Below are 23,152 nucleotides of genomic sequence, written 5' to 3'. Positions count from 1 at the left end.
AAGACCTCCCGGTCGATGCCTGCAAAACCAGCTCAAATCACCAATGATCCACCTCCATGATAGACAGCTGCTATAAGTTCTTTGTGCTTAAGTGATTGGCTCTCATCAAAGATTGTGCACTATGGCAAGATATCGCTCCATTGGTCTCGTCTGTCTAAAGGAAAGTCTGGTTTGTTCAGGTAAGAACAAAAATGTTATCTCTTAACATCAAAATGAGTAGTGTTAGCTGCGATATATATATATATATATATATATATATATATATATATATATATATATATATATATATATATATATATATATATATATATATATATAGATATAAAATACTGCCCTATCTGACATTGGGATAAAGTTACCTGGCCATTCCCCAGTAAACATGTCCACTGGGGCCCCGCTGAAAATCAGGTCCCAGTGGACAGCCCGCTATTAGGAATGGACTCCTGAGAAGATGGCCAGCTGTCTCAGATCTTTTCCATCTGTAAATAATATTTTTAACTGAAGGACACTGGACTTCAAGCTAAGAAACGACTACATGCATCTTCCCAGAATAACAAGCAGCAACGCTTGCCACTTTAAGGTCATTCATTGCTGATGTTTTTCCACCTTGCCTTTGTGTTAACACACACACACACACACACACCTCTGACCCAATAAAGGCCAAGACTTCTACTTCTATACACAGGTGGTCACACTGGCTGATAATAACCACTTTACAGAAAGATGGGTCCCAGCTGCTTCTCTGGGATCGTTGCTAATAGCTGGTTAACTACTTTCCCTCATGAATCCTATAGAAGAAGGCACTTATTGCCTGTCATGGCAGCTTTCTTTCCACCTTACAGTTAGTGCATACTATCATACCAGCTAACGTGAACAGAAGCTATGAAGGTCCCGGTAACTAGCTCCATACACGTCTGATTTGAACGCATATGAACAAGTAGAAAAGTTAAACAGGTGTTATATCCACAGTGGGACGAAGAGAGATGGTATGACCCGAGTCCATTTAGGAAACCATCCATTCTAGCAGGGACCGAACTCGGCGTCATTATCCACACAGTTATATGAGCATTTATCGCCATGTATAATCAGTTAGTAAAGCCAACTGAGTGTATATTAAATACCTTCACTCCTTCAACCACTGTGACCTTCTCGTCTTCGTCCAGTCCGAAAGACACGTTCCTCGCTTTGCTCCCATTGCCTCCCATTCCGAGCGGCCAGCTGCCCGTTCCCACGGGATTAGCAGCAAATATTTAAAGCCCCGCTTGTTGACAGTCGTCAATAACGGCAGGAAGACATTAACGACGCGAAGGTTGGAGCCGCCGCCACCGCCGCTGCTTGTCAAATTACTCCAATAAAGGTCATTTCAGCGTTGCAGTATCCTGAAAGCTCATTGGTCGGAGGAAATAATTCGCAGTCACTGGAGTGGGCGTGGCTCGAGAATGGTCGCAAAGCACCATGGGAGTTGTAGGTTGACTTGCGTCGAGTAGCGCATTGCTGCAGAAGGAAGCTACTAGTCAGACACACTTAAGCTAACCTTTACCGTGGCCAGTTTTTCTATTTGTTTTATTTTGTCATACATTGTCATTTCGGTAACCTAAAGTTCACCCTCCCACATAAGGCAACGTATCAATGTCTTTGTGATTTTATTATTTTCTTTGTAGTTCTGTGTTTTTTCCCCCCTCCTTCCAAGATGTTTGTTTGCATTCTTTGAGCTTTATGTGAACTCATTGCATCTATTTCAGGAAAATCTGGCAGATTCGAAACGTTGCTTCAATTCAATGCATAAAGCAAGTCAATAAATAGTTATTGCTGTAATTGGGGATTTTAATAAAATTGGAAATTTAAACATTCTATTTATCTATATTTTTTTCTATTAAAAAAACGTGTTGAATTACTTTTCAACATTATTTTTACCCATAAACAATGAAGATATGTCAGTGAGAAGACTGGATTCTCTGTTTTTGTCCACACACGGGAATACTTCATAAGGGGACATGTCCTTGTTAATTCATGTAAAAAAAAAAAAAACTTATGTTGAAAGCATACATAATTACTTTGTGTTTGAAAATCCTGTGTAGCATTGTTTAATAAATGTATTTTATCTCTATCTAACCCTGCCAGTCAGTCACCGGTTAGGACTAACACTGCTATGGTCTGCCAATATTGGTTTGAATTTGAGCAGTTGTAGAGTTTTATCAGTCTGACCTCAAAAGTCATTTGATTACCGACACAAACATTTTAAATTGTTTCATGATGTTCTACAGCACAAATAAATTAAAATTGAACCCTGAAAAAGTTATTATTTGAAGCCATAAAGAACTCAAAGTTTTTATTCTTGAAGATTTAAGTATTCATTCAAGCATTGACACATTTATAAATGTATATTTTTTTAACAAATTACTTATTGTGGAACCTCAATTGATGAGGACCAGGATTTAATGCTCTTTAGTGATCACCTCAAGCCAAATCATGAAAAAAAAAAAAAAACATTTGGTTTGATCAGTGTATTAAAGCAATTTTGAAGTCCAAACGTTTTGGGTTTTTTCCTGCAGAACAGCTGCAACAGTAATTCTTCTATACTGAGAGTATACTCTCAGTATAGACTTATACTGAGCTCAGTCTATTGGGCCCACCATCACTGCACCTGCACTACCTGTACCATCAGCTTTACATGTTTTAGTCCCTGTGTTCTTCCAGTTAACGGCTGAAGAAAAATAAAAAAAGTACTCCCAGTGTTTGGAAGGAGAACAGTTTTCTGGGTGAGCTAAAGTAGAGTGAGTTCAGACCTAACGCAGTGCTGCTACACTGATTAACCACTTAACTATTTGAAATGACATACAGATATTCACATCTACTGATTCTAGTGGTCGCAAATATGCATGAAAACCAATAAGAAACAGAAAACATACAGGAATATAAACAGCCTCGTACCAGATGAAGCTCTAAAGATGATCCCTGTCCTAACGACCATTTGACTATGGCAGTACCTCACAGAGCTTGGGGGCTGTCCGTCAACATCTGGCTCAGATAAGTAAAGGTGAACAGAACCCATGCTAAAATGGGTCATAATTTGCTCGTTCCGCATGTTAACCACTACCAGCTAATCAGCTCACCTTTTGAGCTTTTAATAATGTCATCAGTGCAAAGAACCATAAGGCTGAACTTGCAGCGTTTCATTTCGTTTAGTGTGCTTATTGATAGCATTTTATGAAATCCTGCAGTAGAAATCCATACTTTATTGCTGTTTTAAGAAAGGGTGTTGTTTTTTTTATACAAAAATGTGTAAATACACCACAGGATACTAGCCGCCTGTGCATGTCTAAAGGTGCAGTTACCAAATAACGGCAGGAAGGTCTTCATTCTTTAGAACGCTTGAATCCAAAAATGAAGACAAAAGAAGAAAGAGTCAAGTTTATTTTGCAGCACATGGAATGGCCAACACACTGTAATTAAAGCACCACCTGCAGAACTTCACTATGAAAGATTTGGTGTAGGAAAATAATGTGGATTCCTCATGATGCCTTGTTTTATGTTGGGGGAGAGAGGGGGGACCTTGAGACGCCTGTTTTCCGAGCGAGTCAAAAATCATTCAGCAGCAATTATCATTGCACATTAGGGGTTTCAAGGTCAGGCAAATATTTCCAAAAACACTCTGCACTGTGTTGCTTTACATAAATAACCCAATAATTTCAGAGTACAAATCACTACAACACAATAAAACTGGAATATGCAAGTTATAATTTGGAAACGCTGTGGTTTTTACGGGAAAACTGGAATTATGCTCCATGGCTGGTTGGCATGTGATGTGATTCAAACACACGAATGATGGTAGAAGATTTTCTTTTAAAGACACGGGAAATTAAAGAATTACCCCTGAAATTAACTGATCTGTTTTTCTTAATTTAAAAAAAAGAAGAAATTGCACACATTATAATTTTTCTTTGCTTACTGCAAATCAGAGGCTCTAATTACCTGACAAGACTTATACCTTAAATACGTTAAGACTGAGCAATATTGTTTCTGGTCTCATAACAACCGGTTCTGCATTAAACACACCAAATAAACGGCATCGCCAGCCAGCCTCTTCAAAGACACAAAACTACAAATTCTGCAAAGAAAATGAAAGCGAGAACCCACAGGAACGCCTGCCAACAAGCAGAAGCAGATTTGCAGATTAGGTCACACATAATGACTTCGGTACAAAGTCTGAAGCCATTAGGTGTCTTTGCAGAGGCAGGAATGTTTTTTTTTTCTCCTTTCTTGTACAAAAAAAAAAAAAAAAAAAAAAAAACACAAAGCAAAGGCAGACGTTTTAAAGTATGAACACAATCAAACGGTACAAAGATTCTCAATGAAATACAACTTCTTTTCAGAATTGTTCCTGCTCCTCATTTGATCCGTGGTCTTCTAATGCTTGCCTTTTAGGAGCTGCTATGTGGTTTCTCATTTTTAAACTTAGAAAAGCAAATATATATATTAGATTACAAACCGCTGACGCTTGTGCCCGAAAAAACACAAACACCCAATTCAGCCAGCTCAGTTACGAAGAAGACGACACACGGACTCCTTCATATGCTGGTCCTCGAACCTTTCAGCGAGAACGTAGCTGTGTTATCAAATAGAATGTTAAGATTTATTTATTTTTTTCAGATTTGGCCATTTAAAAACAGGGCTCCAACTGCATAAATAAGGATAGGGGAGTTGACTTTTGGTGCTGGAGTTGGAGGGAATGTGCTGAGACAAGTTGCTAAGCAGTCAACGTCGCAGGGTCTGTGGAGCAGAATCAATAGAGAGCATCGGGGGCAGCGGCCTCGGCGCGGAGCCACAGCAGCGGCACACTCTGGCAACACTGTTCCAAAAGCAACAACTCTGTCCTTCACAAACGGATAAGCAAACGTCTCTGTTTAAGAGTCCATTTGTTTAAGCTTTTCCGGCATTAAAGAAAGACCCAAGATCATACTTCATCGGCGTCCAGCCAACTGGCTCAGCAGCACTGCTCTGATCCCCGTCCTGCCAAACGCCCGTTATCCACACCGGGCTTCGGCTGCGTAGCCGTCCGCCCTTTCACACATTGATGGGTCTCCAACGGTCAGCTTCAATGCTGTTGATGCTGCTTGACCCATAGGGTCCCGACGCAACGTCGTCCAAGTAGGCGCCGACCATGCGGGAGCTGCCGGGGCCGGCGCCATCGATCTGCGTGGAAGAGTAGTACAGGCCCTGGTCGGTGAGGTCCTTGCGGCCAAGGGTGGCGGCGATGGTCGGAGGGAGGTGGACGTCGCTTTCATCCGGCTCGTCCACCTGCGACTTGTAGGAGAACAAGATCTTTGGTTCTGAACTGCAACAGAGGACGAAGAAAAAAATGAAAACTTTGTCACACACAAAGAAAAACTGCCGTTTCAAAATCCACCAAATGCATTTCATGAACTGAAACCAATAGAGTGACTATGAACTGCGCCAGTCCTTCTTTTTTGGAAAGGTTTGACCTGCTGATAACATTTTAGCCAATTCTGATTTCATTTTAAGAGCTATAATATAAGAAGATATCACAACAACAGCACTGGACATATTTTTTCCCCAGACTTCCTAACTCCTGCTTCTGGAGGTCGTTAATTACACCAGCAGAGCAAAGTCGACAACCTGCCGCTGTGTGAGAGCACAGACTGAGTAGAACAGGGTTTACTTTTATTTTAACCAAATGATTACACAATTCACGTAAAGCACTTTGCATTGCCTTGTTGTAGGGATGGACGATAATTTAATAATATATATGGATGGGGAACAAAAAGGGTCAATAAAAAGTTCTATAGAACAGTTCTCCTTCCTTTTGCATTCTAGCCTATCATGTAGGTTAATATTAGTCGTTACATCCTCCCAACCAATCAGAAACGCAGACCTAGGAACACAAGCTCCGCCCCCTTCAAAGAGTTCAGGGAGCACGCTTTTTTTTTATTGCAATTTTGGTAAAAAGTTGGTTGAATAAAGGGTTGGGTTTGAATTGCATGTTTGTTGTTTATCCCAAAATAGGTTGCTAAGCAACAGCATAAAATGGCCAGAGATCAATACGGCTTGCCAAGTGTGCACCGTGCCGCTAGCATTACATTATTCACTAGAGAGCATAGATCTTTATGTGTGAGATTTCTATTAAAAAAATGGCTGCATGTCAAAATGCAACATTATCTATAAAAGACAGATTTTATGGCTGTGAGGTTAAAAACCTCAGAGATAAAACAGCACCTCTCCTAAACTCTCTTCAGCCTTCTTATCAGCGGAAAGTCTCTCGCAGCTTGCATAAATTTCAAATTCAAGAATTAAGAGTCTTTATTGTCATTATATAACCATAATGAAATTTGTTGTAACTCTATGCGTCGTAGAAAACAGTTTTTTTTTTAACAGCTATGGTGAACGAGCATGTACACTGGCGTTAGGTGAGCGCGTCACAATGACTGCCGTGTGGGACAACCAATAGATAAGATCATCCACTATACCTTTAACTCTTAAGATATAAGATTTAAGTACATTTTTTTTTTCTTTTTTTTTTTTTTAAATGAAGTGGTGAGACCTTGTGTTCTGCCACATAAATGAAATACAACTACCTACCCAAAGAATCCCTTGAGGAATGTGATGTAAATGAGCGGAGCAAAGGCAGAAAAATACAGGAAGGTGGTGACATCCACGCAGCTGGTGGAGAGAAGACAAACAGTGGACAGTCTTAGTAAAAGCTACACAGCATAATTTGCTCTTACTGGTTAAACAAACAGTGGGTCGTCTGTCAGGAGCAATACAGCCAATGAACTCCATTCACCGAGAGGTTTATCTCATGTTGCCCCATAATAAACAACGTGGCAATAAAATAATAAAATACAAGTTATACGTGACAGGAATCGTGCTTTAAAATGACGAGAACAGCTCCTGCTCCCAAGCCAAGGAGAGAGCACTCACCAGAGTCCTTCGATGATCCCGGCACAGAGCAGAGCGCTGCCCAAGCCCTGGACGAAGTTCAGCAAAGACAGGATGGCTGCGTACACGTAGAAGCTCCTTTTAGCTGGAGAAAGGAAGGGAAGCAAGACTCGTGATTAAAAAAAACAAAGCCGTGGAGTGGATGGATGGATGGATGGATGGATGGATGGAGGGGGATCCAACGACAATCTGTCTGTGTGGATCGTTTTGTTTCATTTAATTTGACTACCCGAAAAGAAAAAAAAACATAATTTTCCAGGTGTCTGCAACTTAGTGCTGACACTGTTGAATTGATTTCCTCCATATCGTCTGGGAAGCTAAAAGAAACACAACCTCTTGGGCAAACGCGCCTTTCTTTAAATGTTGATGCTTTCCGTCTCAAAGATTAGAAATGTTATTAAAAATAAGTCATCGTGTTTCAGGGAGACCGCCGCCCTCATCAAAATGGTCTCTTTATTAAATTTAGGTCCTGTTGGTGTAGTTTGTAAGTCGAACGTCTGCAATAGAAGACGCAGAAATTGATCAACTTACCAGAGAGCTCAACTATTGTATTACGAGGTCCCTTCATGTCAAGATTAGATCCTCTTTCAGCTTCCAACAGGACATCTCAGCACTTTTTTAGCTCGGTTTTTTTTAAAGGGGAAAAATATATTTCAGCATAGGTTTGTGCCACGTTTCCATTAGTTATGCTAGTTAGGGATTAACTACATACTATCCCATTACGATTTAAATGTGAGACCTACATAAATGATGAAAGTTTCTTATATAATAGCTTACATCAACCTTACAAGCACCTTTGCCAACTCTAAATTGCTGTTTTCGGTGTATGACTTGAGTGTGTTTACACCGGTATTAACTACCTCAAACATCTTTTCTGTTCATTGAACATTTCTAACAGTTAGTGATGACAGATTTTAGCCAACATTTGAAATCCCTGCTTTCAAACCAAGCAGCGTTGAGTATTTAATCGACTCAAGACAAAGGAGCTGGTCGTCAGCAGGCTAACAGTAAAGGCCCAAACACACCAAGTTGTTGTTGAAGACGTTTCGCTTCCTCTCCAGGAAGCTTTTTTATCAAGCTTTATACTACTGCCTAACAAAGGCCTTGTAAGCTTTATGACAGTAGCATAAAGCTTGTTACTCATCATTACTCCAGACTTTTTGAATTGAGAAAGCTTCTGGGAAAGGAAGCGAAACGTCTTCAACTACGGAAAACAAGTCCAGTTGCTTTGGTTTTTTTTTTACTTTTTTTGGAATGACCATGACCAGGATGACTGAGAATCTTCACCAGCATAGAGCAGGGCTCTTCGTTGGTCGGAGCTAAGCACCACAGCTGCAGAGAGCTGCGAGCCGGTCTGCCCACTTCGACCTGAACTAATTGCTAGGACGCGGATTTCCATCGGATCGAATGGTTTGGTGTGTTTCGGCCTTAACGATTTGCTTTAATTGGCCGAGCCTGCAGGGAGCTAGATTCAGGATTTGTAGGATTCCAGGGAAAGCTGAATGTTTGGGGATTCATTCATTTTGACTGAAACAAATAAACCGCCGCCAGCCGATTAAAATCAATCAACTAAAGAAATATACAGATATATTAATGGGGAAGGCATCGAGTGAACAAAAACACCAGTTTAAAACTTGCTAATATAATGATAAACAGATGGATAAAACCTTAACCTTTTTTTTCCCCCATACGTTTCCAGACCCAGACATGAAATGCTGAAATTCTATACTTTTCCACACTGCATAGGAACGCTGACAGTAACAGTTCGGCCGGTTTAGCGTACACCTCCAAGATGTCATTTCTTCTCTTTGGTGCGTTTAAAGCTCAGACTTACACGGCAGCGATATCCTTTCCCTCACTGGAGTTTTAGGAAGGGCGACAATCAGAGAGTAAACCTAAAAACAGAAAGAAAAAAAAGGAAAGAACAAATGAGCCACATCATGAGCTAAAAAGGAGTTTGGTCTGCTTGGTTTATCGTGTTGATCTGTTGATGCAGGAGCAAAGTTTACTGACCAGGAAGAAAAAGCAGGAACTGGCTAACCAGAAGTGCCGTCCTCCGTGCCCATAGATGTTGAAGTCCTCGGCGGACAGGTGACTGTCAGGGTACAGTATCTCCAGCGTTCCCTGCAACGACGCCTCATTTAGCTCGTCTTTATTCCCCCCTGTTATGACTTGTGTCAATAGCAACCTGTGATTACCTGTGTGATAGAGTACGCCAGGGCCAACACGGCAGTGATCGCCAACACGCGCTTTATGCTGGACTTGCTCTCCAGGTGGCCTGAGAACAACAACAACACCAACAGGTTTGCTCATGGCTGCCGTAAGAGATAACGACCCACATCGGCTACAGCGCTCTTCAAGGGATCTTTCAAGTGAACAAAAGGCAGACGAGATGCAGCGCGCTGTTTGGAGCGCAGAAAAAGAGAAGTGAAACTAACCAAAGGCGAGTCCCAGGATGATGACGCTGAGCTCAATAGCCAGCAAGAAGAAGCGGGTGATTTCCCACAGCACCTAAAAACAAACGACAGACACGGTGAGAATCCGCGGCAGCGAAGGCAGTTTGTTGGTTTTTTTTATTCGACCGGCAACACAGGCATTACCCTCAGTCCATAGGAGCATAAAGGCCCCCTGAACGCTGCAGCCGTGACAGTGTGTTATGAGAACAGCCGGTCCATCACTGTAAATCTGCAGGAATGTGTCTGGCAGGCATGGAATGCAGAAGCCCTGCCTTTCAGTTTCTACGTGAAAGCCCAAATGCAACCTGCACAGCCCCTCTCCTCTGAGTTATTAGGAAAAGACACGTGTGTGCCCCGCTGATTTACAATCTCTATGCATTCCTAGTTATTAAAATATACCAAACACTCTAAAAACAAACAAAAAGGAATACTATTTTTTTTTGTAAATTTCACTTTTCTTTTAAACTGGAAGTTTACATATAAATAGAAAGGGGATTATTCTCATATGTTTAGAGTAAGCACAAGTCTGTTATGGCAAGGAAAACTCTGACAGGGCTTGAAAATGACAAAACCGGAAGGTTATAGTTGTCTTCAAAAACAAATTTCTTTCAGGACTTAAATGTAATTAATAGTTAAGTTTCACAAGTAAAAAAATATATATATTTTGTGCAAGACTCAACCTACTGGACTTCAATATTTTAGCATTTGAGGAAGAAGCACAAATTTCTGAGATGTAAAAACAACAAAGGTTACGTGTACAAATGAATCGTACTTTGAAGCTTTGACTATAATATATTGTCTAACCTAACCTATTCAAGTGGAGATTATAATGCATACCTTACATTGTCTTTATTAGGGTTAATCTTCATTTGAAAACAATACCTGCTGCTGGCAGAGATGTTAACCTGCCACAGATTATGAATAGGTCTGATATTTGGGAGGGCTGGTCATATTATCTCCATATAGAGCAACTTTTGATCCTCCATTTATGGTTTACTGCTATGAATTAGGCTTATGTAACTTTAATACAGCCACAGGTCACTTTGATTTGCTTTAATGTAGTCATAGGCTACATTCACACTGCAGGGAGATGCGACTCATATCTGTCTTTTTCACGACAACGTGAACGGCTCAATTCCGATCTTTTCACCCCCCACACAAAAAATCTGATTTGTGTCCGTTCCACATGTGGTGCTAATTCAGATACGTATCAGATTATTTTCAAAGCATCCGCTGTCTGAACGGTCATGTCGTATTTTATCCGTCTTTTACGTCCCTCTCCTGTCTCTCACCACACGTCCACACAGCAGCAGCAGCTAGCGCTCCATAAAGGACCGTTGTTAATAGCTGTGCTGCTCTCTCCTTACCTTCCTTCATCTTGCTATGATGTGGTCTTAATATTATCAGATCCCATTTGTTCAACAGCTTTCTAATACTATCAAGGAGAGATGCCGGCCAGTATCCGTGTTTTTTTTTTTCACTAAACTTTATTGAACACTTCTAGAAACAATTCCATTCAGCACTTCCCCAAACAGAGCGCTGCTGAGTGACGGCTCCTTCTGTTATCCGCTTTGAGGTCTCGAACCGTTCAGACAGCAGTATGATGACAGCCTCACTTAATAGTAGTATTAGCAGCCAACTCAAAAAAAAAAATCTGACTTTAGCAACAACAAAAAAAATCTGAATTGAGCATCAAGACCTGCAGTGTGAACGTAACCATGATGTCTCAGATTTAACAGAAGTCAACAGACCCAATAATTCACCTTATTTCCATTCAAATCATAATGGAGATAATAGAAAGAGAAACTATTGTATTTTCAAATGAAATAATACAGCAGTTTTCAGCATTCTCTTATTTATCAATAGCATCCATGAAAACACTTCATTTCTCAGCAGTTCATTTCTCAACAGAGAAATGAACTGCTACCCTAGTAGTATGCACATTTTAGGCATTCTTGGTGGCGCTTACAACCAGTCGCAATTCTCATCATGCTTTTGTAAATGTATCTATCTTTCTTACTTTGTCCACAATGGTGGCGGCACTGGACGCGCTGACAGTCATGGACACAATAGCGCGAGTGATTCCAACTGCTGCGACAACAAACACCTAAGAAACAGAGTACACAACATATTAGTCAGCAAACACACACACAGGCCAGCACACAGAGACTGTCCGTGCTGCTGCTGTCGGCTCGCCATAGCCGGGATGTTCTCCTTAGTACGGCACTGGTTGATAACGACGGGCCAGAACAAGGACAAAGACAGTTAAAGGAAGAAAGGATTATATAAAAGCAAACATCCGTTTTACATGTCAGTACATTGGTTGAATAGGGAACTTTGTTTTATGGGTTAGGGCTATTAGACGAAAGAGAAACCAAAAGAGTCCAGCGGCTTCTATAGCGACACGATTATTGCTGTAACAGACTCAGGAGACCAAATATGTGCAATTCCCCCCCAAAGTGTCCTTAATTGGATCAGCCAACAGATCTTTTTAATTAAACCTTTATTTAAGCAGGTAAGAGACCCACAGGGATCAAGCCCTCTTTCACAAGGGGAGACTGACCAAGAAAGGCAGCGATCATGGAAACAGCCAAATGATAAGCAACATTAATAACAAAGTGCGAGCATGGATTTGTATTTATTTGTTTATTAAAAAGGGACAACGCATATTAATAAACACGAGGTAAATATGAGAGATTACCGCCAGTGCTACTTTCCATCTCTAGTCTTTGTACTTTGTTCCACTTTCTTTATTTTACTCAAAAACAAACTAAGTTTAGGGGCATGAGCTCAGATACAATAAAAGGGATTATCCTGTAATTCTGTTTTGCTCAATTTAGAAATAAACTACCAATAATAAAAAAAAAAAAAAAAAAAGCTGGATATTTTCCTCCGCTCCAACTGAGAATGGGCAGGTTAGACCTCAATGAAAACTGGGAATTGGTATCAGGCAGGTCAAGCGCCATGTGTGCATCTTTAATGACAGGTAAAGGCTTTCTGACCTACCAGAAAGTAGAAGGTGACAAAAATGGGGCTGGAGGTGAGGCGAATCTTGGCCCTCGCCGAGGGCAGCTTCCACATCAGGAACACGAAGAAGGCCACGTTAGGCACCAGCAGCAAGATGTCCCAGAAGCGCACCCTAAGGCAGAAAGGTGAAAAGGTGAGGCGTCCTGCACAATCTGGGTCGTTGTTTTTTTTTCTTTTTAAATCTACCGTCATCTACGGTACCTGGACTCTCCAATATCCTCGTACAGGACCTGCAGGCATTTGTGAGGCCTGCTGATGTTGGCCTGGCCGTCGGGCTGAAAGGTCGGGAACGCCGACGTGTTCTCCGGTGGCGCCGGTGACGCCGTGTCATTGTACTGAGCCAGCGCGACCGCAGCGGCCACCGTGGCGAGCATGGCGTCAGCGCCTGAGGAGGAGAGAGAAAATAAAAATTAAATAAAAACGGGGGATTATGTCCGACGAAGCTCCCGTCTGGCTCCCCCGAGACGTGGACTCTGTAAAACGTTGGTTTCTCTCTTTTTCTTTTCTCAACATGAGAACGTCGGTCAGTTTAAACTTATATCAACACAAGCTCTTTTATAAAGATCTTTTTTTTTTTTTTTTTTTTTTAGAAAACTATTAAAACTATTGGTACCGTTTTTGGTAATTCACTGCACCACCAGTTTTGGTCAATCAGGCGTCACTTTGGTCTCTTCTTTGTCTAATCTCTCTAGATGACGCAGCATCCCAGGTCCTCTCTTGAAGTCTTTTCAGCTCACCCGTGTTTTGTTATTTTATTTTAATTTTTTTAGGATTTAGACCTGGGAACTTGGACAGCCAGAGAAAGTGGCAGATCATATTTCAGGTGAACCATTTCTGTGAGGATTCGTCCATATAGGGGTTAGACGTTATTGGGTAGAGTCCACCAGATTTCTTTTATTTCACATCTCCTGATATTTCAAATAGCCGTTTGCTGACAATGCGGCCTGTGTGACCGTTACGCAATCTGTAGTCTCCGTTTCTGCTGAAGAAGAGCCAGGAAGAGAACCATATGAAACTGCTGATCAGAAAACTGTCAGATTATAAGACTCGCACTGTTGGGTGTCTCGCATCATTCACTGCGGCCCATTAATAATCACCCACCTCCAGAACTTCCCTCATAAGGTCAATCCTCTTCAAAGCCGAAGGTTGCAGCAAAAGCACCATTTTTTTTTTAACCTTCAACAAACACAAATCATAACTGCAAAGGGAACTAATCCCCATCCAGGCCTATTTCCTGGAAGACCGTCCCTGTGTCGTGTTCACACCTCCGGAAAACAAAGAGTCAGGGATTAACAGACAGCTTTTAGAAATGTGGATTAGTTGTGTTGCTTTCATTTTAATACGTTTCCATAATTATCATTCATTCCCACCCCAACAACAGTGGTTCTGTAACCTGAGATCAAAGGCAGATTTTATTTTAATAATGTTTACAGTCGGATCTATGCTGCTGCAACGGAACAGAAAAAAAGCAGGTGAATTTATTTATCTCTCTAGTTACATTATGTAACAGGTCTTTACTCCGTCCACCCCTGACAGCCAACCCGCTGTGCTACAGAGATCCTGTGACTGAGAGCCGCTCACCGGCAGCAGAGAGGATCTGTCTCCTCTCACTACAGCAGCCAGAGCCTCTCCCGGTAGGACTTGTCTAAAGTTAAACACCACCGGCAGCCCGGCTCAGAGTCCTGGGCGCCGGCGATCACGCCTGCTTTCTCTTAAAGGGGAATCCGGGCGTCAGCTAAAAGCGGCTAATGTAGCCCGCTGCTAGCTGTCGGAAGACGATATTTGAGAACATGATTATCCTCCCTGCCGCCGCCTCGCCTCGCCTCGTCAGGAGTTAAACACGTCGAAGATGACCGTGTTGGGGAATGTTTTTAACTTTTTATTATTATTTTATTTTTTGAGTCGCCACAAGCGAGCACTGCTCGAGAGCCGACAGCGTCGGCGTGAAAACAAACGTAAACCACAGCCAGCGCTTTCGTACGCTGACACATAACAAGCGCTCGAAAAATTGTAAACAGTCCAGGCTTACCGCTTCGGACGACTCGATGTAAAGCTCGTAATCTCTCCCGAACGGCCTAGTCTAGAGACCCGATTCCAGCGTGAGCTAGACCCGATGTCGAAGCCGCTGTAAGCATACGAGACGTCGATCATTTATCCGAGACATAGCTGCGTCTCCTGGACACTTTCCTTTGCACAAATTTCCCGTGCGGTCACCTGACCGGCTGACGGTGGCTCTGCCTCATTTCTGCGTCGGAGCAGTTGACGGCGCGCTGCGCGGGCGGTGTCCGCACGCCGTTTGAATCTGCGAGCCCCGCGTCGGGCACGGAAAAAGGAGCAGACCCACACCTGTTTAAGTCTCATATGTGTGTCTTGTGAATTCATTTCTGTTAAGAAGGATACGGTTACTCTTTTCTGACCATTTACGTTAGGCGTTGATTCTTCTTTTTTTTTTGTTTTTTTTTTGTTTGAAATTCAAAAATAAGTAAAAAAGTATCGCTAAAATTTAAAAAGATCTCTCTCTCTCTCTCTATCTATCTATCTATCTATCTATCTATCTATCTATCTATATATATATATATATATATATATATATATATATATATATATATATATATATAAAGAGAGAGAGAGGTGAGTTATGTCCATTCAAATTCAATAAATAAGAATAGTATTGAAAAATGTAATTTACATTTAGTGATTTGATACAATAAATGATGCACCAACACTACAAACAGACAGATGCTTTCGAGGCTTTATTTCTGTTGAATGTGTTTTTCCACGTCCAGCTAATGAAAACATGCCATTAAGGATTAGAATATCACCTTAGACCCAGAAACAACTATTTCAATACAAAAACGTGGGCTTAGTGAAAAGTATGTTTAATACCATGCTTAAAGACTTTTATACTTTGAAAGGTACTTTTAATCTAACAAGACTTCATTGGAACGCATACTCTTAATTTACTGAACCAGAACATTAAAATATTTGTACATGCCGAACATACAGTTTAGCAGAACTTTGGACATGATTAGTCAAGTTTATTTCCATTGATCTGTCTTATTTTTGACCAATGTAACACTAAAAAGACTCGGGCTAATAATTTGGACACATTTGGAGATAATTACAATTTCTGATATAATACAGCAACAGACTCAAATCTGTAATTGAGAAGGAGTACAGATTACTCTTAATATTATCCCCCCTTTTTTTTTTTAGAAAAGTAACTTCCATGTTTTTCTCTATAATTAGCTATAAACAATCATATTTTAAGTGCTTTTAGCAGTATGTTTTAATATCTAGGCATTTTAGATGTTTTTTTTTGTTTGTTTGTTGTTGTTGTTTTGTATAGTTTATAACTAGTTAACTATACCTTATGCATCATCAAGACATAAAAATGTTCCTAAACTCTAAACAAATCAGTGATGCTTACAATTCACAGAAAACTTTTACATTTTCGCTTCGCTTCAACTAACATCTTGTCCCAGACACTCAATTTTATTTCTGTGCATCTGTCCGTGGAAAAGACCAAAAGCTGATGGATTCCCAGTGAGCCATAATCTGAAGACTTTCCTGTACTGTCCATCTGTGGGAGATTTTCTTTAACCCTGGCATTGCTTCCTCGACCTCAGAAAAATTACCTCCTTGGACGAAAACAAAACTAAGCAAAATGTAGTCTTTTAAAAACTCCATAAACTACAAAAATGTTATAAGAAAGGAAAAATAATGAATAATACAAAAGCAATTTTTGAATGTGAATCTTTTATTGCTAAATATATTACAATGGACATAACATTAAAAGCACTGCACTTAATCGATACCACAACTTTTCACGTATCAATGTAGCTCACAATCTTCCACGGCAATTAGAATCTCAGCTACACGTGTTTTTATGCCGAGAGAGACATCTATTGTTTTGTTTTTCCCCTTCTGAATTATTTTATGTAACGAGGGATGTGGTTCTTCATCACTGTGGTGGCAGCAAGGGGTAGCGGTACGCAGGAACCCGATGGCAGCAGCGGTTGCTTATCTGTGACATGTGGTTCAAACCTGCCTAAAATAAAGTGGCTTGGTCATCTTTGGCCACATGCCAAAGCTGCAACTGTGACTGCGATCACGCCGCCATTGAGCTGTCTGAGCTTGTTCATTTCCTGGAAATGTTATGGCACCACAAACATGGCAATCCCACCATTTCTGCACATCCAAAAAAAAAAAGATCTCACGCTGAACAGCTGCTTCCAACAAGTGCAAACGCCTCTGAATTACACACATAAACAAGTTGGTGAAATCTATGGAAAGACACACTTTTCTCTAATTTGGTATTCTAGATACAGTTACTTAGCAATTTCTCCTGTGCACTCATTTTTAAAAGTTCTTCTTATGAGCAAATGGTGACTCTGCCCTTGGGGTGCCCCGACATCATCCTGTAGGCGAGATGCACCGCTTCGCTTAGATTGGCCTTAAACGTGTAGATGTGCGTCTTCCCGCTGGTGGGGCTGACGTTGTAGAAGCTCAGCCTGTGCGTCTTGAAGCTGAGCTTGACCTCAAGTCTGCGCGACACCGTGGTCTTCTTCAGCGGCACGCCGTGCCCTTGCTCAAAAGCGGTCAGCAGGTTATCGTGCCACATCAGACACCAGGAGCTCCGGCTGCTCTCCAGGGCGGACGGCATCCCGCTGCGCGGCAGCTTCCCACTGTAGCACATGCCGACGATCCACGGCGAACCTTCCAGCTCCACCTCCCAGCAGTGCTCGCCGTCTGAGAAGCTCTGCGCGGTGAGGACTTGGTAAAAGCTGGTGAAGCGGTGCGGGGAAGACGGGTAGGACTGCTTCACGGTGCTGAAAGTCACCGTCTTCAGGTCCTCTGACAGAATGAGATTGGGGTGAGCCGTTTCCGGGTCGAAGGTCAGCTCGGACGGGTTGAGGGTGTTGCGCAGGGAGCGCTGAATCTCTCCGAGCTGTTCCCTCAGCGCAGCGTTCATGACCTCCAGCTTGGGACAGGCTCGTGCAGGGTTGACCGCTGTTTCAGCAAAGCCTTCGTCTTCCCTCAGCGGTTTTGCCAGCAGCTCCTCAATGTTGGGTTTGAGACTCTGGAGCTCGTCGCCGAACGCCTTCTCGTCCTCTTCGGTCAGCAGGGACTCCGCTGTGAGCACAGCGCGCCTCAGCTGTTTCGCCAGCTCAGCCGTCTGATCGACTCTGCCGCCGATGCTGGCTTCGCCCGGACCCAACTCCTTCTCAACGACCTGTACCACCTGGTCACTGTAGCTCTGCACAGAGTCCTTCAGCTGCAGCAGCAGCCGGGATATTTTATCTCTCAACTGAGAGTTCAAAGTTGTCACCTGGAGCTCCCATTCCTTTTCTCGCTTCAGAACGCCCTCTGCGACCTCTAACTTCAAGTGAAGCTCCGTGACTTGCGATGCTAGCTTAAACTTGGGTTCGTCCATCTCCATTTTGCCTTTGCTGCTACCTTTTGCAGGCACTGGAACTTTTCCGGATGCAGACTCAGTCTCACAGCCCTTTGCCTTGTACCCCTCTCTATGGTATTGGCTTTCTCCAGCTGATTGATCCACGGCAAAAGCGTTCCCGCTCTTGGATGTAACATGAAGGACATCGGGGGGGTCTGCAAGGGAGGACGTTGTCCCAGCGGTGGCTTCGCAGGGCTCTACGGTTTTGCTCGTTTTGCCGTTTTTCACAAGAGCCGTGGTTCCTTGGTATTCAGCTTGACATTCTGGGCACCTGTGTTGGTCGAGGCCTTCTTCCATGGTCTTAAGGCACGGGAAGCAATAGACGTGTCCGCAGGGAAGAGAAACGGGCTCAGAGAAAAGCTGCAGGCACATGGGACACCTGAGCTCAGAAGCCGAGGCGACTGAAGGGTTCTCTGCAGGAATCTTCGCTTCATCCTGAGACACAGACATGATGGCAGGTACTGGAAACCTTCAGAGACATACACAGTTTGAATCAAACACATGTCTTTTAATGAATTAAACTCTAACTTTCCCGACGGAAGAAAACTTAGAAGTATTTAAATATTCACTGAGAGAAAAAATGAGTACCAAGATAAGGAACCAGAAGGTACGTGTGTAATTTAGTACATATGACCAAAGATGTAGGTGTGATTCATTCGCTCTGCAAGGTGCTAGCAGATCTACAGCAGGCACCAGAAGTTATTAGTGATGACACTTACTCGACGGTCAGGCAAAGCTTCATTAAAGGTCACCAGATGCCACACAGACTCAAAAGACAGCATTAACCACAATTGATGGAGTTTGATGCAGTTCCCATCAGTCTTATGGGCAGCTGCCTGACATGAGGGGCATACAAATGTCACAGAGATGGCGGAGCCAAGCATTACTTGAGGACACATGAGGTCATTTAACAGCACATTGCAAACAGCGATACAACCAATCAGGTTGATGCTTACCTAGGATGTGGCAACCCTGTTGAGTGGCGTTAATGTGGTTTAGTCTGCTTATAGGCATCATCTGAACAGCTTTTAGGCGTCCATCTGTGGTTTTTGTGGAGGACAGTCTACTAAGTGTTACTACTAAGAGTTTCTAATGACTTGATGCTCTGCAGGAATGTGGGGAAATCCAAGTTTTGGAGACCCTGGATCTATGTTTAGCCTTGGACATTGTGGGCATTAGATGGAAATGTTGGGTGGGCATATCTGGCACATTTATTCATGAATATGAATGCAGTACTGCGATAGACTGGCGACCTGTCCACGGTGTACCCCGCCTCTCGCCCATTGACAGCTGAGATAGGCACCAGCACCCCTCGCAACCCTACAAGGGATAGACATGATAGAAAATGGATGGATAGATGGATTTTTACAGTAAAAAAAAAGGACTTTAAACCCTATTTGGTGACTTAAGTATCACAGGGTTATGTTATGTTCTAGGTCCTGTTTTATCTGTGCTTTTCCAATTCCCTTTGTAAGACCATTCTTTGATATCACTATCACTGCTATGCTGATTATAATCAACTGATTACTTTTAAACCAATGTGTCTCTAAAGTTTAAGTCCTGCAGAACAGTTTGTAATGCATACAATCATGGGTGTGATATTTCTTTCAGCTGAACAAAGAGAAAACTGAGATCTCTATTTATGTTGTAAATGTGTTGGTCTCCCAAGTCGTTGAAAAAAATATGTTGTCAACTTACAAAAAAAAAATAGGGTTGGCATTTGCTAGTAATTTATCAATTGAAAATGTAAAGTGTGGCTCAGTGTTGTAAGCAGAAATACAAATATTGGTGAACCAAACTGCAAAGATGGAGGTGGGTATCAAAACGTTTATCCCTCTAACATATTTTACTGTGATGGCATTTTACTCTGTAAAAGTTCTCTGGATCATCTGCACCTTTTCCTGAATGCTCAGCTTTCAACCAGATGTTCCATGTCACACCTTGATCTCTCAGGCATCTTGTTCCGGACAGAATATAGTTCAAGGTTCTGGTTCAGACTTTGAAGGCTCTGGATGGTGACGCACCACTGAACATTTCTAACCTTCTCTCTCTCTCTTTGTTAAGGTCATCCAGAGTTCACCACCCGCCCCCCGCCCCCCATTTCGCTCTGAATCCAACCAAACTGGTCTACTTTTTCAGTGCCTCGTTTGTGCAGGTTTGTGCTGTTAAGATTAGCGCTTGTCATCCATCCCTGAATCCACAATGAAAAGCAACAGAGCCTTTGCAGCTGTAGTTCCTACATTAAGCCCTTTCATCTGCACTCTGTGGACTCTTTCAAGAACCAGCTGAAGACTGTTTAGATCAGGAGTCACCAACCTTTTTGACACTGAGGGCTACTTCACTGGTGTTGTGTCATACCAAGGGCTACCAGTACTGACCTTTGAACTAGAAGATTCAGAGTTCACCTTAAATAGATGTAAAATAAACACATTTTTCATGCTTTGTTTTTAGATATTGTCATTTTAAATCTATGTAAATGCAAATGTGAATAAACAAGAAGAGTAACATCCATCCATCTTCTATCACGCTTATCCCTGTTGGGGTCGCGACAGGTGCTGGTTCCTATCTCCAGCATTTAATGGATGAGAGGCGGGGTACACCCTGGACAGGTCGCCAGTCTGTCACAGGGCAACACAGAGGCAAACAGGACAAACAACAAGAAGAGTAACAGAATAAAATATTTTTTTAGATGCAGCTCATAGGTGGATTGTGCTTTTTTTAAGGACAAGCTCATGGGCATCACATATGATCCTCGGGGCTAGGTGGTGCCCACGGGCACCATGTTGGCGACCCTTGGTTTAGACTGACATTAAGGGGAAAACATTGCTTATTCACTATCAGACTTGATTGTAGTTCATCTTTAACTATATTTTTATTTTAGCTTGACATGGTCAGCTTTTTTGCATTTAACTCTATTAAATGTTTTGCTATGAAACAGTCATTTTTATTTTATTTTGAAAGACACCAGATCAGTTAATTTACTTACTTTGTGTCTGGCAACCTTTACTCCCTGAAACTTTATCTCAATTATTGTGAAATATTGTCAAACTCCATGCCGTTTATGCTCTTTACTTCTATTCTAGTTTCCAAAGTCTCTAGATTAATCGTATGTATCTATTTATGGACAATTTATTTTTAAAACGGTAAACTCTCTCCCAGATGCCATTTTTTAAGTGTAGATTCCCAAATTAACACAGACCCACATGTGAATATTTTATTTTCTAAAGCATACCATAAGTCTGTCCTGCAGAACAGTCATGGTGGTTGATAACTGAACATTAGGGTGACTAAGCATAACACAAGTCTATTTCTGGCCCTCAGTAAAGTTAGTGAAGTTAAGGGACGTGGTGTCTGCAGGGCAGCGTTCTTCACGAATGAGCGACCAATCCAAAAAATGTCGCACACTAATCTGCATTATTTTTACGTTAAGTTTCGATTTCCGGGGTAAAAGAAGCGATCCAAACGACAGTCGCCTACAAGTTTCCTCAACATGCTACGGGGCTGCAGAGCTGTCCTGCTTATAGGTTCATAACTGGATAAAAAAAAACAACTTGATCTCAAAATAAATCCTTCAGCGCGCAGGTTTGCGGAAGGGCGCCTAATCGATGACTAGATATTGCAATACTGAAGGAGAGAGATGACACAAAGCAATGTGAAACCTACCTGCTGGCAATTCCCCGGGTAATGTCGCTTCTTCCTGATCAAGGTAGAGCAAGCGGGACGCCCCTGACGCAGAGATCTGCGCCAGTCATAAACTGCGCCTTCATCTTCACCGATCCGCGAGGCGCAGCGTGTGGCAACACCACCCACGCCTAGAATGACTTCATTTTATTGCAACGCAATCCGATCCATTACCACTGGGTTTCCAAACTAATATTTAAATCCAATAAGGAATCCTAGCTTGAATTCGTGAACATGCAACACTTCCTGAAATTGTGAACATGACAAGATAAACCTCACATTATTTATTACAACTGGGGCCGTACTAAATTTGATTTTCTACCTTGTCCTCTCAATTAATTGTATTATATAAAAAAAAAAAAAAAAAGTTAAGTACATTTTAAAAGCTGGCTATTTGAACAGCCTTCTTCTGCTCGACAAGGCAACCAAAACATAACTCAACCAGAGACGGTATTTAAGATCCAGTCATGGACAACCTTGTTTTTCACATATTCTTCTGGTTATCATGGTGGTAACTTGCATTGGATCTATGTTGCTATGAAGAGTGGTCAGACAAAATGCAATCGATTGCAAAGCTAATGAAAGGAAACAAATACTGATCTTTAAACCATTCTTCCTTTGTCAGCTGTGGTTACCCACACGGAAAACACTGCTGTTGTCTTGCACTTGCATCAGTAGGCCTTCACAGACAAGGGTAGTAGATTGTAGTAAGCTAGTAACACTGTGTCAAAACTGACCAGTTATAAAAAAAAAGACGAGTGGATTCAACTAAGCGGGATTAGGTTACCACCAGTGCAGAGCAGAGGTGGTAAGGGAATGGCAGCAGGCAGTTGTGCTTCTATACACATAGCGAGAAACCTTTCAACGATGGGTTAATGTTGAAAAGAGCGACTAAGAAGCCAATCGGCAAGAAGAAAAAGACTGAGATCGAGCAGGAGGACTACGGCAAAGTCATTTTCTCAATTGATGCAGAGATCAGGAGAATTTTACCCTCCTGTACCACATCCACACTGAGGCCCCCTAAAACCATAGCATCTTATCAAATGCAGGGGGCCCAAACACTGTGCTGCTTAAAAAAGGACAAAGAATAAAAAAATTAAAAAAATCAGCAAAAAAAAACAAGAAAAAAAAAAACAGAGCAATTTGGTGATGATCAATGCTTTTTCCATCACAGAGTAGCAATGTGTCACAATTCAAAAATAAAAATGAGGTGGCTCATGAATCAGAACGTTGAATGTTTCAGCCCATAGTATGGAAACCACCCAGATCTTATTCCCATTGAGAACCTATACTGACCCATTGCATAACAAAAGCCACCGGCACTAATGAAATGAAGCTTTGTATCCCGTTGACACAGCTGACACTACAACACTAAAGCAGTAACGTTTGTGAAAATAATATTTGTCACCCTTAAAATGTTTGGCCACAACACAATTTTGCAATGAAGGCTGAAAACACATGGACATTTTCCATAACAGGCGTCCGAATCCCAGCAAGAAGGCTCCCTCTGCGTCAACGAAACAATGCTCTCATAGGAAACATTTGTATATGATTGGCAGTAAAAACACATGTG

At 42.0% G+C, this 23,152-nt stretch overlaps 3 protein-coding genes across 5 annotated transcripts in view; all 3 read right to left on the bottom strand.

Annotated features, from left to right (window-relative positions):
- LOC105931720 (MICOS complex subunit mic25a) overlaps window positions 1-1,376 on the bottom strand; it is an 81,995-nt gene extending 80,619 nt beyond the window's left edge. For 2 of the 3 annotated variants that reach the window (XM_036152076.1, XM_036152075.1), the window contains exon 1: window positions 1,122-1,376. In XM_036152076.1, coding sequence (XP_036007969.1) covers window positions 1,122-1,205 — 84 coding nt within the window. In that variant the 5' untranslated portion in view covers window positions 1,206-1,376. The remainder of the gene's footprint in view (window positions 1-1,121) is intronic. The other variant, XM_012870512.3, reaches the window with a different exon arrangement.
- Window positions 1,377-3,396: 2,020 nt separating this feature from the next.
- Window positions 3,397-14,673, bottom strand: tpra1 (transmembrane protein, adipocyte asscociated 1). Its single transcript, XM_012870511.3, has 11 exons — window positions 14,470-14,673; window positions 12,642-12,825; window positions 12,420-12,552; window positions 11,434-11,520; window positions 9,396-9,468; window positions 9,156-9,235; window positions 8,971-9,081; window positions 8,792-8,852; window positions 6,940-7,042; window positions 6,598-6,678; window positions 3,397-5,335 (listed from the first exon to the last, which is right to left on the bottom strand). The coding sequence occupies exons 2-11, from the start codon at window positions 12,812-12,814 to the stop codon at window positions 5,065-5,067; spliced, it is 1,173 nt and encodes a 390-aa protein (XP_012725965.1). The 5' UTR covers window positions 12,815-12,825; window positions 14,470-14,673; the 3' UTR covers window positions 3,397-5,064.
- Window positions 14,674-16,179: 1,506 nt separating this feature from the next.
- On the bottom strand, window positions 16,180-21,691 carry trim107 (tripartite motif containing 107). Its single transcript, XM_012870508.3, has 2 exons — window positions 21,562-21,691; window positions 16,180-18,367 (listed from the first exon to the last, which is right to left on the bottom strand). Exon 2 carries the CDS (start codon window positions 18,346-18,348, stop codon window positions 16,816-16,818), a length of 1,533 nt encoding a protein of 510 aa, XP_012725962.2. The 5' UTR covers window positions 18,349-18,367; window positions 21,562-21,691; the 3' UTR covers window positions 16,180-16,815.
- Between the last annotated feature and the right edge of the window lie 1,461 nt (window positions 21,692-23,152).

The sequence above is a fragment of the Fundulus heteroclitus genome, chromosome 20 (genome assembly GCF_011125445.2).
Source record: "Fundulus heteroclitus isolate FHET01 chromosome 20, MU-UCD_Fhet_4.1, whole genome shotgun sequence".
NCBI classification, from domain to species: Eukaryota; Metazoa; Chordata; class Actinopteri; order Cyprinodontiformes; family Fundulidae; genus Fundulus; species Fundulus heteroclitus.
The sequence above is the reverse complement of the archived record's forward strand: the minus strand, read 5'-3'. Positions and strand labels throughout refer to the sequence as shown.

Coding starts and splice junctions, on each gene's coding strand:
- tpra1 (XM_012870511.3), bottom strand. CDS start 12,814: ATGCTCGCCACGGTGGCCGCTGCGGTCGCGCTGGCTCAGTACAATGAC. Junction 9,236..9,395: donor CATCCTGGGACTCGCCTTTG/GTTAGTTTCACT, acceptor TGTTGTTCTCAG/GCCACCTGGAGAGCAAGTCC. Junction 5,336..6,597: donor TTCCTCAAGGGATTCTTTGG/GTAGGTAGTTGT, acceptor CCTCTGTTGCAG/TTCAGAACCAAAGATCTTGT.
- trim107 (XM_012870508.3), bottom strand. CDS start 18,348: ATGTCTGTGTCTCAGGATGAAGCGAAGATTCCTGCAGAGAACCCTTCA.